Source organism: Mus musculus, chromosome 1 (genome assembly GCF_000001635.26).
Source record: "Mus musculus strain C57BL/6J chromosome 1, GRCm38.p6 C57BL/6J".
Taxonomy (NCBI): domain Eukaryota; kingdom Metazoa; phylum Chordata; class Mammalia; order Rodentia; family Muridae; genus Mus; species Mus musculus.
The window spans coordinates 155621767-155638536 of record NC_000067.6 but is presented as its reverse complement, the minus strand read 5'-3'; the positions used below and the strand labels follow the sequence as shown (position 1 = coordinate 155638536).

Below are 16770 nucleotides of genomic sequence, written 5' to 3'. Positions count from 1 at the left end.
ATTTTGGTGTGTGTGTAAACTTATAAGAGATATGTAGGTCTCAATGTAAAGAAAGGGCAGTATCTATCTTAACAGGAACTATGCTGGGAGAATGACCTGGAGCCGGCTGCCCTGGTGTTTGTTCTGCTGGAAGGCATCTTCCCCACGGAGCCAGCCTTCTTCACTCTACACTGATGAACTGGCTGAGACTGGAGCTCACTGGGCGTCAGAAAACACACGGGGATCCTGACTGTCAAGCTCTCACACTCCATAAGGCCAACAACTGCTGACCCCAAGGGTTTATTTTTCCATAGTTGGAAGGTTGTTGAATCTCAGTGGCAACAATATTGATTGATGAGTGGGACATCAAAATGTTGTAATAATTACAATAGTGAAGTTATGGATAAAAGTACATCAAGATAGGTACATCTGGATAAGTAGAGACCTGGAAATTATAAACAGAATGAGACAGCAGTAAACCTTTTCTCATACCATTTATAACATCAGTCTAGATTTCATTGTACATGCTCTCTAAGCTGTTAATGGGTTTTTCTTTTGAGTTTTATTTACTTTTATTGTATACACATGGATATTTTGTCTGCATGTATGTCTGTGTAAAGTGTCACAACTCCTGGATCTGGAGTTACAATTAGTTGTGAGCCACCAGAGGGATGCTGGGAATTAATCCCAGGTCCACTGGAAGAACAGTCAGTATTCTAAACTGCTGAGTCATCTCTCCAGCCTTTGAGCTGTCACCTTCAGTATGAAAAAAAAAAAAACATATATAGGAAAGTAGAGACTCATTATTCAGATTCAATAGCTTCTAATGTTTATCTTTTTGTTTTGTCTAATAAGGGAATTAGATATTATTACCTCATTTCTAAACATATCAGTATAGACCTAAAAACAAAAATATATTCCTATGTGACCACAATGCCATATCACATCTAAATGAGTTAATACCACTCCTTCATATACGCTGACACTGTCCTTCGCACTGTTACACTTATATATAGACAAAGACAACACAGTTTATTATGTTTCTGCTTGAGAACAATTCTATGCATTGTTTCAAATAGGGGCTAGAGGTATGGCTTGGTTAAGAACGCTTCCTGCTCTTCAAGAGGATCCAAGTTTGGCTCCTAGCACCCATGTACAAAGGCTCACAACTGCTTATAACACCAGCTCCTGGGGTCTTGCCTCTGTGAGCACCTGCACACACCTTTTAAAACATAATCAACTTTGACTATTTGGAAAGAGGAACAGAATGAGGGGTGGGTAATGAGGGAGGGTAGCAGGGAGGACAGGATATTTGGCATACAAAGGAAACTGTCATAATGAAATTCATTACTTTTTATAGTGAATACACACTGAAAAGGACTAACCAACACTGTATATTCTGTGGTCTCACCAGCAATGTGACAGAAACACTCTGCCATTTAAAGAAATGTATCTTTAGAAAAGGTTCACTTGATAATAACAAGCCATATGGAAGGTTCAAGCAAACTGCTTTCTTAGACTTCCCAGAGTTGCTGAGAGAATGACTTCTTTCCAAGTGTCATGGGTATGGACTGGACATCTGCAAGAACCATGGCACGCTCAAGACTTTGCCCTTAACAGAACCAAGACCTCTGGCCAGTGTCAGATAATCTGTCACTATAAGCGACTTGTATCCAAGCCAGATATTTATTGCTATTGATCTGCCTGGTCCCAGCAAAAGACTTTTGTTCTCCCAGACCGGGACTTTGACCTCAATTAAGTTATGAATTTCAATCCGATAGACTGCTCCACTTACCCTACTGCTCTCTGACTGGATTAATTAGAATTAGCTAGGCCGAGAGTCACCCCACGCTCCTCATGGATCATGTTATTTTAATAATAAATAAAGGAATAGCGGCAGTGTACAAGAAGTATTTTGAAAGATTGCTCATCTAGGAACAACCTGCCAATATCAGTTTCTCTGACTCTGATTTCCTCATTTACTTTTTATTCCCTTTTGTTCACTGCAAACTCACCTTTTCTCCCAGTTTCTAAACTGGTTCTTTGGGCAGTGAGACAGAAGAATTTCTTATGTTAGCGTTCTGGGCTACTTTAGGGTTTCACTAGACAGTAACTCACCAAAGAATGATTTGCATAAATAAATAAGAAATAAGAAAGAAAAAATTCATAAGTGCATCAAGAAAAGAGCAACACACACACACACACACTACATCATCTCAGAAAAACACCAGTCATTAGCTAAATGCAGTGTTCCTATCTAGCTAGAAAGAACACGGAAAGTATACAGATCTACTATCAAGACAGCAATGTCCAAGCTTAAAAACAATAGAAATGTGCAAATCTATTTCCTTTAATTCCGAAGCCAGTGAGACAGGCGGATGGGAATTCTACATTGTGCTGATTACAACAGTTAGAACAACACTGCACTGTTCTAACGTTATGACTTAACCCTATACATGAAAATTTATTTGAATATGTAAAGAATATTACATAAGAATGTTAATATTCTGGTACAGGTTTTTTTTGGTATTTGGTACTTTGACCAACTTTTATAAAGTATAAAGAGAATCTTAAAAACATATATAATTAGTTGATAATTCTGATGTAGTAAAAACTCACTTACTTCTTTATTTATACTGGTTTTTGATTGGCTCTAAAGAACATACAAAATAGACTCAATCAGGTTAAGTGAAATAGTGATTTTTTTAAAATTAGACAATTATTTTATGTGTCTAATACTGATTTTTGATTGGCTCTAAAGAACATACAGAAAAAGCTCAATCAGATGAAGTGAAATAGTGATTTTTTTAAAAAATGAGACATGTATTTTATGTGTGTGCCTTCATGTATGGGCATCATGTGCATGCCTGGTGCCTGTGGAGGACAGAAGAGTCTGGATCCCTCCAAACTGGAGTTACAGACAGTTGTGACCATTATGTGGGGTCTGGGAACTAAACGTGAGTCCGCTGCAAGATCAACAAGTATGCTTAACTGCTCAGCTACTTCTCTAGGCTCTAATTTATTCTTTTTTCTTTCTTTCTTCTTCTTCTTCTTCTTCTTCTTCTTCTTCTTCTTCTTCTTCTTCTTCTTCTTCTTCTTCTTCTTCTTCTTCTTCTTCTTCTTCTTCTTCTTCTTCTTCTTCTTCTTCTTCTTCTCCTTCTCCTTCTCCTTCTCCTTCTTCTTCTTTTTATTTAAATCTAGGTTTTACTATGTAGCCCTGGCTGGTCTGAAACTCACAAGGTAGACCAGACTGGCCTAGAGCTCACAGAGATCTACCTGTTTCTGCCTCCTGAGTGCTGGGAATAAGACCAGGAGCCACAGAGCTGGACATTACTTTATTATTAAAATCACTGCACTGAGATTGATAAGGATTTCAAGCATATCTGGAAGGCACATCTTCAATATAAAACTGCAAATGATGCTATAATCAATCAATGCCTTAGGAAACTTCTAAAAATGGAACTGTCCCAACCAGTGATTGTGTGGAGTAGAAATGATGCCTGTAACAGAAAGTGGAAGAGCTCTGCTTTTAGAAGTGGATTTAAAGGCCACCTGCTCATCCTTTCCCTACCACGTCACTGGACACACCTCTCTGGGGTCTGCAGAGTCCATCAAACACTCATTTTAGAGAAGAGTTTTACATTTTCTCATTGAAGGGTGATATGCTCAAATACTAGTAAACATTTCTTTCTCAAAACACTCTAGCAATCTAGGAAGAAAGTAAAATTCATACGAGGACTGACTGCATGGAAAATATTAAGAGAAGTCATTAAGAAGTAATTTGCAGGGGAAAGCTGCTTCCACAGTGCCCCCGTCTGCAGGAAAAATTGGAGGACAAAACACACAGGCTTCTGGCACTGAGCATCTGTTTTCACACCTGGCTCTCATCAACTTGCAATATTCTTAAAGGATAACACCAAATCATATAGGTGCTTTAACACATTAGCCCAGGCTCTTCCAATGACTCCTTAATGAGGGGAAATACGTGAAGGAAAATAGGAAAGTTAAGCATAGTAGCATGACACTGTTACTTACATGTGAGTATTTTAAATATTGACAATGACTTAATGTAAGGAATATCAAAAATGTGTCCTTTCTATCAACGACTATAAAACGTGTTTAGGACAAGGAATTCAAACCTTTTGACACGCCCCCAAGACCTCTATGCAAACGTTTAACCCCAAGTCAATGAAGCCTGTGGTCCCCCAACGGCCTTGCTATGTTCCAGGTCTCACTTTCTCCCATTTCCTCTCCCCACACTTCCTGTGCTCCAGCTTCTCTCAGACCACTGCCTGTGTCCACCCCGCCATATCCTCCCAGCCTGTGTTCACCTTACCTGCATCCTCCCCGCTGGGCACACCCTCTGGAGCAAGAGTGCACTTGGTCTTACCCAGGCATGTCAGTGGCAATGGTGGTTTGTTTCTTTGAGACCCTGAACTTATTTCTAATACTTAAAAATCAAGAAATGGAATAAAATCAACACGAAAGTATAAATATCAGGATCTAAAATTTCCTGTTTGCAAAGCATTAACAGCAACAAAAATAGAACAAATTTAAGAAATTGGAAAAACCTTTAGAGGTGAATTCTAAAGACTCCTGAATATGTAAAAATAGATTATCAAATTGGAAGATGAAATTTTCCTTGGATAGAGTTCAGTGCAACTCCAGTATAAATAATACAAGCTAATTTTTGGAGTAAAATGGTGATACCTAAGTTCATATTTTAAAAAGGCAAGAACATCCAAGAAAACACTTAAAAGAGAAACGAAAGAGAAATAGCTGTCCCTGATAGTCAAGTCTTCTGTAAAGACTTTTAATTAAAATAGTGTACATAAATATGAGACCAGGACAGCTCCACTGTGTCCAGAACTAGATACAAATGCACATAGGAATACAGGAAATGAGTGTGGCAGCTTCTAGGCCCCATGTTAATCATTGGGGCTGGTTAGACTAGGAAGACATTTGGGGAAAGATATGAAGTAAATCTGACTCTCACACTACATATCCAAAGATCTAAATGTAGACATGAAACCATACAAGCACTTAAAGAGAACATGGATCCCTTTAAGTTTTCTGTAAGAAAAGGATTATTTGTCTAGTGCCTTTCTTGGAGATGCTCTCATTATGAAGACTTGACTGCCCCAGGACTTACTGTGTAGACAAGACTGGCCTCGAACTCACAGAAATCTGCTTGCTTCTGTCTCCTGAGTGCTGGGATTAAAAGCATGTGTTACCATGCCCAGCAAGGAGAAGCTTTTGAAAACTATGACTTAATATCCAGGGCAATAAAAATTCTGTTAAGTTGACTACTTAGCAATTAAATTTTTTTCACTTACACAGCAAAAAAGTAGCATAAATAAAAACAAGGGGGAAATGTCTGATTCATATACTACACAGATTAATATTCCTAATATAGAGAGAATACGTCAAAATGGAAACATCAAAAGAATAAACTTGATAGGAGTGTGTGGACAATTTACTGAAAAATGGACATAAACTGTCTCTCAAACATATAAGCGTATGGCGAGATTAACACTTCACTTACAGAAATATGCAAACTCTAGTACCACTGAGGCCAGTTCTGTCAAGGGTAAAAATTTAAAATATAAAAGTACAATCTACTGGCAATAATTTAAAAATACAATAGCATGATGCATTCACAGGGTTGCAGGGAAACAGGCATACTCATGTACTGCTGGGGAAATGAGAACTAGGAAACTCTTCTAGAAGTATATTTGACAACATCTACCAAAGATATATATGCACGTACATTTTGACCCACTAATTCCTCTTCCAGAACTCTACTCTGAAGGCATAACTCCAACAATAGGGAAATACATATGTATTAGGTTGATAACTGCCAAATATTGGAAACAACATACATGCCCATTCATAGAAGACAGGGCTTTGAATAAAGTATGTTACATGCACAAAGAATAATACTGAATAACTTATGTATGAATAAAAGAGAAATCACTCAGAGAAATGAGATGGAGTAACTCGTAGAATATGTTATGTGAACTGCAAGAGAATATTTTGAAAAATCTTAAAAATTGTTATTATGTGTAATGTGTGTGTGTTTCAGAGTCCCTAAAATATACCTTACACAGAAGAAAGAAGATGGTCGATGATGGATTAAAGTGTTTGTTACCAAGCCCAATGACTTGAGTTTGATTCCCAGGACCCATATGGTAGAAGGAGGAGAGAACCAATTCTTAAGAGTTGTCCTCTGACCTCAACATGTGGTGCCGTGGCAAATGTGCACCCAAACACACACAATATAATTTCTTTAAATACATAATTTATGGACTAGAGAAATGACTCCGGAGTTAAGAGTACATACTGCTCTTGTAGAGGAACCAAGTTTGGTTTCAGCACCCACATCAGGCAGCCTACAGCTGACTATAAGAACTGTAGCTTCAGAGTGAGCTGACACCTGTGGCCTCTGTAGACACCTGCATAATACATACATACATACACACACACACTTTAAGATAAATCTGAAATATGTTAATAAAGTAAGTAAGAAGGAACATATGTAAACACATTGTCTAAGTTGTTTCTATTGGGGTGTGATAAAGACCATGATTAAAAGCAACTTTGCAGTCCATCACTGAAGAAGTCAGAGCAGAAACTCAAGCAAAAACAAAGGCAAGAACCATAATGGAACATTGCTTACTGGCTTGTTCTTTATGGTACATCCTGCTTACTTTTTCTATATAACCTAGGACAACTTGTCTAGAGTGAAGCACTGCCCACAGTGGGCTGTATCTTTCCATTTCAATCTTAGTCAAGGAAATAGCCGGCAGCTGATATGGTGGCACACATTTAATTCCAGCTCTCAAGAGGCAAAGGCAGGAAATATCTGAGAGCCAGCCTGGTTTAACATAGTGAGTTCCAGGATAGACAGGACTATATAGACATATCCTGCTTCAAACAAAAACAAAAACAAACAACAAACCAAACCAAAACAGCAACAATCCTCCCCCACCCCAAATAAAACAACACAACTGACACCTGTGTCACCCTGACATACAAAACATCACTATTAAGCCATAACCTTTCCTTTCTTGTTTATCCCCAATATCTTATGCCAGTATCACAATATAAAACAGAGCATAACTTAATCCCACAGTATTTAAAATTTTCAATACTTTGAAAGTTTAATCTCTTTAAAATATTCAATATCTCAAATGAAAAATTAATTGATAAAGCAAGGTGGCAGGGATACTGGAAAGATGGCTCACTGATTACAAGACTGGATGGTCTTTTATAGGACTCAAGTTCATCTCCCAGAACAAGGAGGCTTACAACCACCTTTAACTTAAGTTCCAGGTTATCTGATGCCCTCTTCCGGCCTCTGCAGCCTCCAAGCATGCATGTGGTACAGACATACACGCAGGCTAAACACATACATTAACAATAATAAATTAATTAATAAAATATTTAACATCTCTTAGTAATTCTTCAGCTCTGGATTCCTGTAAAACAAAAAGTAGGTTACATACTTCTTATTCTAAGAATGAATAATCAGGGCACAGTAAAAATCAAATCAAACCAACCAACCAACCAACCAAACAAACAAACAAACAAACAAAAGAAAACCCAAACAGCTCTAACACTATAAATAACTCAGTATCCAACACTTGGGACTCATGAACTTCTGAGGTACAAACAGCTTGGAAAACCATACTGCTCTGGCTCTGCCACCACAACACACACAGCCTGTCTTGTAAGTTCAGGCTGACTTCATGCCACACCTCCCACTGTCCCTGATGGTCATCCCCAAGTCCTGGAATCTCCAATATACTGGGTTCTCCACAGCAACTAAGTCTGCACCTTCACCAATGGCTTCCTGGCCACTCTGCAGGAACTTTGACTCTGCCACATGGTGCCAAGCCTTTAGCTATTCTCCATGACCTCTTTATGCCTTCAAAGTGTGCACCAGGTGGGAGACCTGTAACACACATCCAGCCTGAGATGGATAGGATTGCTTCCCTCTGTGTGCTGGCCCTGTGTGCTGGAGAAATACTTCCCAGAAGATTTGGCTTCAATGATTCTGGCCTCTTAATAATCACACTGTTTTTTTCATCCTCAACTAATTGGCATCTATTTTCCCAGTAGCAAAAAGGATTCACTTCAGTGTACTGGTCTCTTGTTAATCATAGCTGACTAGAAAACACAGATTTTCAATTCAAATTATCACATTAATGACCCTGATAGTCTTTGCTTCCCTCTGAAAGTTCACAATCCAGGCTTCCTTTATTTCCTCTCAACACTTTAATCTTCCAAGGTCCCACAAAATAGTTTATCAAGCTTTGAGTACTCAATGGCTTCCGCAACCCCAAATTCTAAACATTCCCACAGGCTCCCCGAAACAAAATGCTTAAATCTGTTACAGCAATATCCATTGCCTGGCATCAACTTCTGTCCTAAATGCCTTCCTATTGCTATGATAAACACCAGGACCAAAAACAACCTGGAGGAAAGTATCTGTTTTAAAAACTTAATTAGCATACAGTGTAGCTCTTTATATGAAAACCTATGTGTGCCTGTTCTCTCACATACTCATACATAAATACAGACTAATGGTAATTCTCCGTACGATGAACATTTGCTCAACTAGTATTAAATTTACTCCTATTTTTGTTTCTCAACATATACAATAACATGTTTGTTTTGATACTCAATTATAGTCATTATTTTCTAAAAAAAAAAGATTTTAGATTTAAGATTTATTTCTAAATTATTTTTAATTATGTGTCTGTCTCTGTGTGGGTACGGACATATAAGTGCAGGTCCCTGCAGAGGTTGGAGGATTCCGAGCCTCTGGAGTTGGAGTTGCAGGTGGTTGTGAATCTCCTAATGTAAGTACTGGAACGGAACTTGTGTCCTCTAAGAGTGGCCAGTGGCCATACCTGCTGAGCCATCTCTCCAGCCCCTCTGAAACTATTTTAAGTAACAAAGCCAACACAATAGTGGATGTACTCAACTGAACTGACAATACTGACAGTCAAAGGTTACCTCCACTCAGACACACTCTGACACACGTATTACTAAGTTAACAAAGACTAAGCTGCTTCTCAATTTCAAGATGTTAAAATGTAAAGGAAAGAACTTCATCTTGAAGTTGATGAAATGTGGTAGTTTAACATACCACACAACAAGAATGTTCCAGCCAAATCCTGCTGCTATTACAGTTCCAAGACTCCAATTCAACCCTGATCATCTACAGCATCTCTGGATGCAGACTGGCCATGCCTGTGAAAACTGCTTTTATAAATGTGTCAAAGATTTTGAGAATCTGAAAACAGTAAACCATTTGCAGATATCTGATACGCTTACAATCTATATACACTTATGGCATATATCCTTTATTATTTCATGCCCAAAAAACCCCCTGCATTTGTAATAGAGGGAAAGGCTGCCTCTTATTTCTTTGGGAGTGTGTTTCTTTAAGGGACACTCTTGAAAGAAAACTTAACATGTCATTAAATTACAAAATGGGACACTTGATGTGTATGTATTGGACTGAAAAAAAGGGACACTAAATCTAAACTAAAATTTACCTCTTAAGGAAAAACTGATGAAAAATCAAAAGAACTGGGAAAGTTTCCTAACTCTACTTCCTGACCTTTCCTCATGGCTGTAATGAGATCATAAAATCATGCCTGGCTTAGGCTAAGTAATTCACGTGTCTTCTACATCTCAATCTACAACTGTATGTTTATATATAAAGTGATTTACAGGTCTTTCAAATTAAATTATTTGCACTCTGAAACCTTTAAGGAAAATGGTTCCTTTGGGAAGATGCAGCACATTTATCTTGAAGTTTTTCATATATTCTAATTACACCATGTATTCTAGTCTTGCCAAGGATATAAAACCTACAGTTGGGAAAGACATTTAAATAAAAAAGAAAATAAAAAATAGTTTGAAAAAAAACCAAATGGCACAGAAAAGTGCTCTCTACATAACAGTAAATGAAAAATGTATAAAATCTATACAGCTGGTTTCTGGTTCTAAGTAGAATTGAAGAAAATGAATCAGGGTAGTTTTCTCATGACAGCATTTTTTTTGGTTGGCGGAGGAATGTCATGCATAAGTGTGTGTGTGTATGTGTGTGTGTGCGCGTGTGTGTGTGTGTGCGTGTGCGTGTGTGCGTGTGTGCGTGTGCGTGTGTGTGTAGGCCAGGGATGTCAGATGTGCTTCCTGGGCACTCTCCACGCAGGGTCTCTATTCAATCCAAAGCCTGATGACTCTGCTAACCTAGCCAGCTTACTCTAGAGATTTGCCTGTCTCTGCTCTCCCAGCTTGTAATTACAGACAGGCTGCCACGCATATTGGGCACTTACAAGGGTCCAGGAACTCAAACTCCAGTTGTTTTGCCTGTGTGGGCCACCTCTCTAGCCTTGCAGCACTTTTCATAAAGGCTCTTTCTTAGAAACAGACATTAGTTCCAACCTCACCAATTCCACAGAATCCAGCCAGTGCAGTTCAGTGAAGGAATTTATGAGATAGGCCAAAGAGTAAAGTGACGGGAATACACAGAGCAGACCTGACCCAGCTCTAATGATTTCATTCCAGGCTCTGAGGAAGGCAATTCTTCAGACAGTTGATAACACCAGCCTGCCTGTGCTGGGTTAGTACCAAGATCTATGGCCAAGCAAACAGTCCTAATAAAATTGATTTTCTTTTTTGGCAACCAATAAGCCAGTCAATAATAATATTGTTTAAGAAAGATTGAGTCATGAGAGAGGTGAACCTTTACTTCCATTTATTACGCTTGCATTGTCTATACTTGAAAAGTGCTGTTCATAAGGAAACCAAAAGAGAAGTGACAGTGGGAAAGCCCTTCAGAGACCCGAGCGCAGGATCCTTCTGACTCGCCTGTTACCAACTCAGACTGACAGAGCCAAACCATTCCCAATGCTAGAGAGGTCAGATTATAATCACCGAGAACAAAGTCAGACCAACACAGAATGGCCACGTGAATGCAGGGAGCAAGGAAAACCCTGTGACAGGTAGCATGCTGTCCTAACCGATCTGTCCTAAAAACCCACAGGAAACCTCAGCTGCACTAAAGCTGGTGTTCAGTGCACAGGCAGAGATGGAGACTATTTGCCATCCCAACAACAGAACCGGCAGAAACCTCAGACAGTGCCTCACATGGGGACGCTCTCCTTTAAAGTACCCTTGAGGGCTGGAGAGATGGCTCAGCAGTTAAGAGCACTGTCTGCTGTTCCAGAGGTCCTGAGTTTAATTCCCAGCCACATGATGGTTCCCAACCATCTGTAATAAGATCTGATGCCCTCTTCCGGTGTGCCTGAAGACAGCTATAGTGTACTCACATAAAATAAACAAACAAACAAATCTTAAGAAAAAAGACAAAAAAAGAAACTTTTTTTTAGCGTACCCTTGACGTGTTTACAATTGTGTGCAGACCAAAATGCACCCCTGGCTTGCTTTAACTTAGTGAAAGTAAGAAGACTCACACATTTACAAAAAGAGAAGCAACACTGTAAAGTTTCCGAATGAACAGTGGCGTCTTATCCGACGTTCACACATTTGAAGCCACGCTCATTAAGAACACGGCCTAAGAACCTACGGAGGGACAGAAGGACACAGTAATGGGCCGGGAGGACAAGCCGGGGATAGACTGAGACGAGACCAGAGACTATGGTGAGGAAGATGCTGCTGATAAACTGAGATGAAGCCTGAGACTAAGGTAAGGAACATGCTGCAAGTCACAAGAAGCAGGCAGGTGAGTTAGTAAACATTATTACAGCAACTGGCTAGGCATCTGGACAGAATAAAATCTCTAGTTAATGTGTGTAAGTCATAGGGTAATTCTAGGTGGCACAGAGAAGCCATGGAAGGGAGAAAGCTCCGGGAAGAAGCATGAGCAGGCCATATATACAGTTGTCTTAAGACACATAAAATGTTTATATAATTCTTCTAAAATTATCAATCTAATAATAAATTAGGTAAAAGACATGAACAAAAGGTTCATAAAAATGTAAATTTTAAAATATACCAAAAGAGTTGGGTGGTGGTACACACCTTTAATCCAAGCACTAGGGAGGCAAAGGCCAGCCTGATCTACAGAGCAAGTTCTAGGACAGCCAAGGCTATACAAAAAAACCCCATGTCTTACCCCACCCCCCCCCCAAAATGGGCTCAGTACTTCTTAGCCATTAGGGAAAAGTAAATCAAAATCATGTCACCCTGAGGTAAAGTTAATATCGCTTTTTAGAAAAGAAGGGAAAATATGTGTTGCTAAGGACAAATGAAGCTGGAAGCAGCAAACACTGGCGGCAGGGTGTGGGGAGTTATGGTATAGCTCCTACAGAGAATGGGTTAGAGATTACTCACAGTTACATGTGAGAAATTACATTCAGAATAACCAAAAGATTGGGCTGGAGAGATGGCTTAGCGGTGGGGGTATTTGTTGAGTTTGCAAAGGACTTGGGCTAGATTCTCAGAGATTCACACACTGCAGCTCACAATGGCCAGTAACTCCAGTTCTAGGGGATCGAATGCTTTCTGAGGACACCAGGCACACACTTGGTGCATATACGTGTATATATATGCAGGGAAAACATTTATACACATAAAATAAAGATAAATCTGTAAAACAAAAAAAAAATTAGTGTAAGATTCCAGCATTCTACCTTTAGGTAGATAACCAAAATAGCCAAAAAAGAGGTATTAAAATAAGCATAAAAATAGAAAAAAAATGCACAAATGCTTATAACATTATTTCAACTGTCAAAAGTTAGAAGCAATAACACTGTCCACCAACTGATGAATGGATAAAGGAAACACTGGGTACTCATATATTAGTAATCTAGCCATAAAAATGAATGAGGTTGGGGCTGGAGAGGTGGCTGTAAGAGCACTGGCTGCTCTTCCAGAGACCTGGAGTTCAATTCCCAGCAATCACATGGTGGCTCACAACCATCATTAGTGAAATCTGGTGCCCTCTTCTGGTCTTCAGGCACACGCAGGAGTGTTTATTATTATTCTGTATACATAATAAATAAATAAATCTTTTTTTAAAAAAAAATGAGGTCCTGTAGTGTGTTCCGCCAAAAACACAGCTTGAGAATATGTGTGAGAAAGAAACAAAACAAGAGAGTACCTACCTCCTGATCCTGCTTGAATGGACTAGGCCAGAGGAAAAGCAGGTTAGTAGGACTGAGGCTGGATGTGGGCAGAAGATAACTGTGGAACTCTATAGCAGGGCCTTCAGTGACATATGCCTTAAGGCATTTAATCACATGCATGTTCTTATGAGAATTTTACTGCAGGGGTGTGTGTGTGTGTGTGTGTATGTGTGTGTGTGTGTGTGTGTTAAAGCTCCTTTGTAAGGGCTGCAGAGCTAGTTCATAGGCTGCTCTTCCAGAGGACCCAGATTGGATTCCCAAGACTCACAACCCTCATCTGAGAGGATCCAATACCCTCTTCTGGCCTCTGTGGCACTGTACACACATGATGCACAGACATATATACAGGAAAACCACCCATACACATACAATAAAAAGTAATGAATGTTAATTAAAAAAAAGAGCAAGCTCCTTTTAAACGCACTCTTACCTGACAATTAATGCCAGCTTCATACTGTAGCAAGACTTTCACCAGTTCCTTATGTCCTCGGTCACATGCCCAGTGGAGCAGAGCTCTGCCCTACAAGTAGCAAACAGCAAAGGAACTTGTTAATCTACATGTGGGCCATACAGAACTCACATGCTAAGAAAGATGGGAAAACTGGTATGTAAAACTGTAGATCAATTATTCTGAGGATGATACAAGATGCACTATGGGAAAGCGACAGACAAGCAGCAGGAAGCCCTGAGCTCTACTTCTGATCTTATCACACACCAGCCTGTAACTGCTTTGGTTTAATCACTTCCCTTACCTGAATAAGGAAAAATGGTAATACAGACAACAAAATCAGTAATACAAGTTAGGCTGTCAAAATGGCTTAGCCCATAAAGATGCCTGTTACAAGCCTGATGACCCGAGGTCCATTTCCAGGAAGAGACTGCTGCCAGCTGTTCTTTGATCTTCATGCAGGTACACATGTGTGCACAGACTTGTACAAATAAATATATAAAATATAATCACAGTATTTGCTGAGTGAATAACCTCATGGCCAAGCCATGTCTTTGGCTGCATGACATACTACTTTTGACTTTTAGCTATCAAAGAATTACAATTACTATTACTGTGTTATTTGGTTTCTGACTGTCAGAAATTCTTGGTGTATGAAATAAATGAGGCCTACTTTCCTACTCCAACAAACAAGCCCTGCAAAGTTGCTGGGCTCTTCTGAACAAGTAGGTGATGTACAGTGTAACTCCTCTCAGGTCGGCAGTGATTCCTCATAAAGAGTAAGATGATTTTCCACACTGCAGAAAAGATTTAAATATACTCAAGTTGGGACAAGGGAGACCTTAAAATGCAGCCTCCATGGTACCTTTCTACAGCTGCCTACGCTGCTTTTTTCCGTTTGGACTCTCTGGATGCATGCATTGGTTCACCTGGCGGAGTATGCGGCTAAGACAGCCTCCTCCTTGCAGAGTCCCTTTTGTATGGTTTCTACTTGCTTACTGACTTTACTTACCTGTGAGTTTCTGCCTTCTTACACAAAAGCCTAAAAAGGATCTTGCACACATAAAAAATATAAAAGAGGGAAACAGAAGTTAGAAAATGTGGGTAAATCAGCCTTGTGTGGTGGCACACCCCTTTAATTTCCACACAAGGGAGGCAGAGGTGGGCTAACCTTTGCCAACCTGTCTGCATAGTGAGATCCAAGATAGATAGGACTACACAGAGACCCTGTCTCAAAAAGAAATAGATCATAAAAGTTTATTATTTTTAGTCTAATTTAAGTATTTAGAGAGTAGGTACTAAGTTCAACTATTAATAAGACTTACTGAATAATTAAGGTGTGTGGAAAGCTTACAGAGTGTACATAAGAACTATATCATCATTAGAAAACTTAGTACTGAGTACTTATACCACAAGATGTATAGATAATTTCTACTTCTCAAGCAGGCTCCTGATGTTCCTTAGGTCTGACCCAATCATGTTTCACCAACTAATGCTGAACTATGAATCCTTCACTGTTCCAATGGGAGAGCAGGTGAGCAGCACTTTTCACGGTTAATGGGGTTATATTTTAAGTTTGTCACATGTGGTGCCAAAATTTACTTTAGAGGAGACACCTGTGACCGGAGTCAGGGGTGATTCTCCCTTCGGATGCGTGTTCCAGAAGGATGGCGCACAGTCGACTTTAAGAAGGATGGTGCACTCGCAGACTACGCTTTTTAACACATATTCTGACCTGCACTGCAATTAATTTTTGCAACACATTATTTTAATGGTACACTAATTAACCTTGAATTAGAATAAATTCTCTGACAATGACTTTCTGTAGAAGTGCTAGAGACAGATCCACATTAAGACTAGCTAATGATTAATACTTTATGCAATGTTAAAACGTTCAGAAACAAGAACAGGGGTAAACATTCACCAACAGACAAAGCAAAGCAGGCTTGGGGTCCCCCCCCCACGTACAATTAGATGAGGGAGGGTCAGGACAGCGGCGTCTTTCCCTCCTCAGGTTATCGTTTCTGAAGACATGCCCTCGCAGGAGATCATTCCCAGTAAGAACATAACTAGTAATGCAGAGATGCAGCCTCACAGCAGGAAGACAACCGCAGGGGCTACACTGTGGGGTAACATCCTCCATAAGCCAACAAGATGCAGCTCAACAGGAATTGAGCAACATTTGCTCAAAAACTTCTTCCAAATTTGTATGAGTAATATAATATACAAATCTTCCAGCTAAGTGCATTTCTTGTTACTACAAAATACGTCTTTGTTTCTAGTTCTAAAATCCTACTGGAAAATTACCTTGGTAGCACCTAGGAGATGAGGGGATTATTATTAAAAAGGATTCTGCTAGGACCTCAGAACACTACAAGCACTGTCTGGAGAGCTCTGGGTAAATTCTGTAATTCAAATGCAGTAAATGCAAGGAGAGAAAGTTCGCATCTATTAAGCAATGGTGTTAGCATGTCCTCCCTTAGACAGACAAATGACTCTAAAGTGCTTTCAAAGTGCACAGCAGCAACTAACCTATTAAGTGCTATTACTTTTATATCTTCTAGGAAACAGAAAGTGGGTCTTAATATTGTAAATGCTTCTTTGATATCTTTAATTGTCCTAAACTATGTAGAATTTTTAAATGAAACTTTTCTCCTATACACTACAAAATTAAATGTGGATATTTTATTATGAGTATTCTTATGGTATTTGGAGATCATATACAAAGTGCATGTACCCTATCTACATAGATAAAAAACATAGATTAAAAAAAAAGGACAGGTTGAAGCTGCTATATATACATTTTTTGAGAGTTCTCCCCTTGCCATTGTATCAAATATTTATGTGTGTGGGGGGGTGCCATATAATTAGCAGATGAGATACTATGAAGAAGACAGAATCATGTGATCCAACTGGCATAAGGCCTCTAGTGGACAGCTACAAAACATGGGGTTGTCCTGAGAGGTCCGACTGATGTCAGACATGGCCCCAGATGTGGACAGGAACAGGAACAAGGTCACAGTAAACTGGAACTTTCCCACTACGGACAGTGGAAATCAAGGAGACACCATTAGCAACTGTCCAGCAGAAGCTGCTGCTCAGGGACTGAGACTCCACAGGCCCGGCAAACACTGCTTCCTCCACAGGTGTTGATAAAGGGGTCAGATGGGGATT

The 16770-nt window shown here is 39.5% G+C and overlaps 1 protein-coding gene across 3 annotated transcripts in view; it reads right to left on the bottom strand.

Annotated features, from left to right (window-relative positions):
* The window catches only part of Acbd6 (acyl-Coenzyme A binding domain containing 6), a 129376-nt gene that overhangs the window by 48938 nt on the left and 63668 nt on the right, over window positions 1-16770 (bottom strand). For all 3 annotated transcript variants that reach the window (XR_387197.4, NM_028250.3, XM_006529883.4), the window contains one exon: window positions 13579-13668. Coding sequence is in view for 2 of the 3 variants with exons in the window: in NM_028250.3 (NP_082526.2) it covers window positions 13579-13668 (90 nt within the window). In the remaining variant the exon portion in view is untranslated. The remainder of the gene's footprint in view (window positions 1-13578; window positions 13669-16770) is intronic.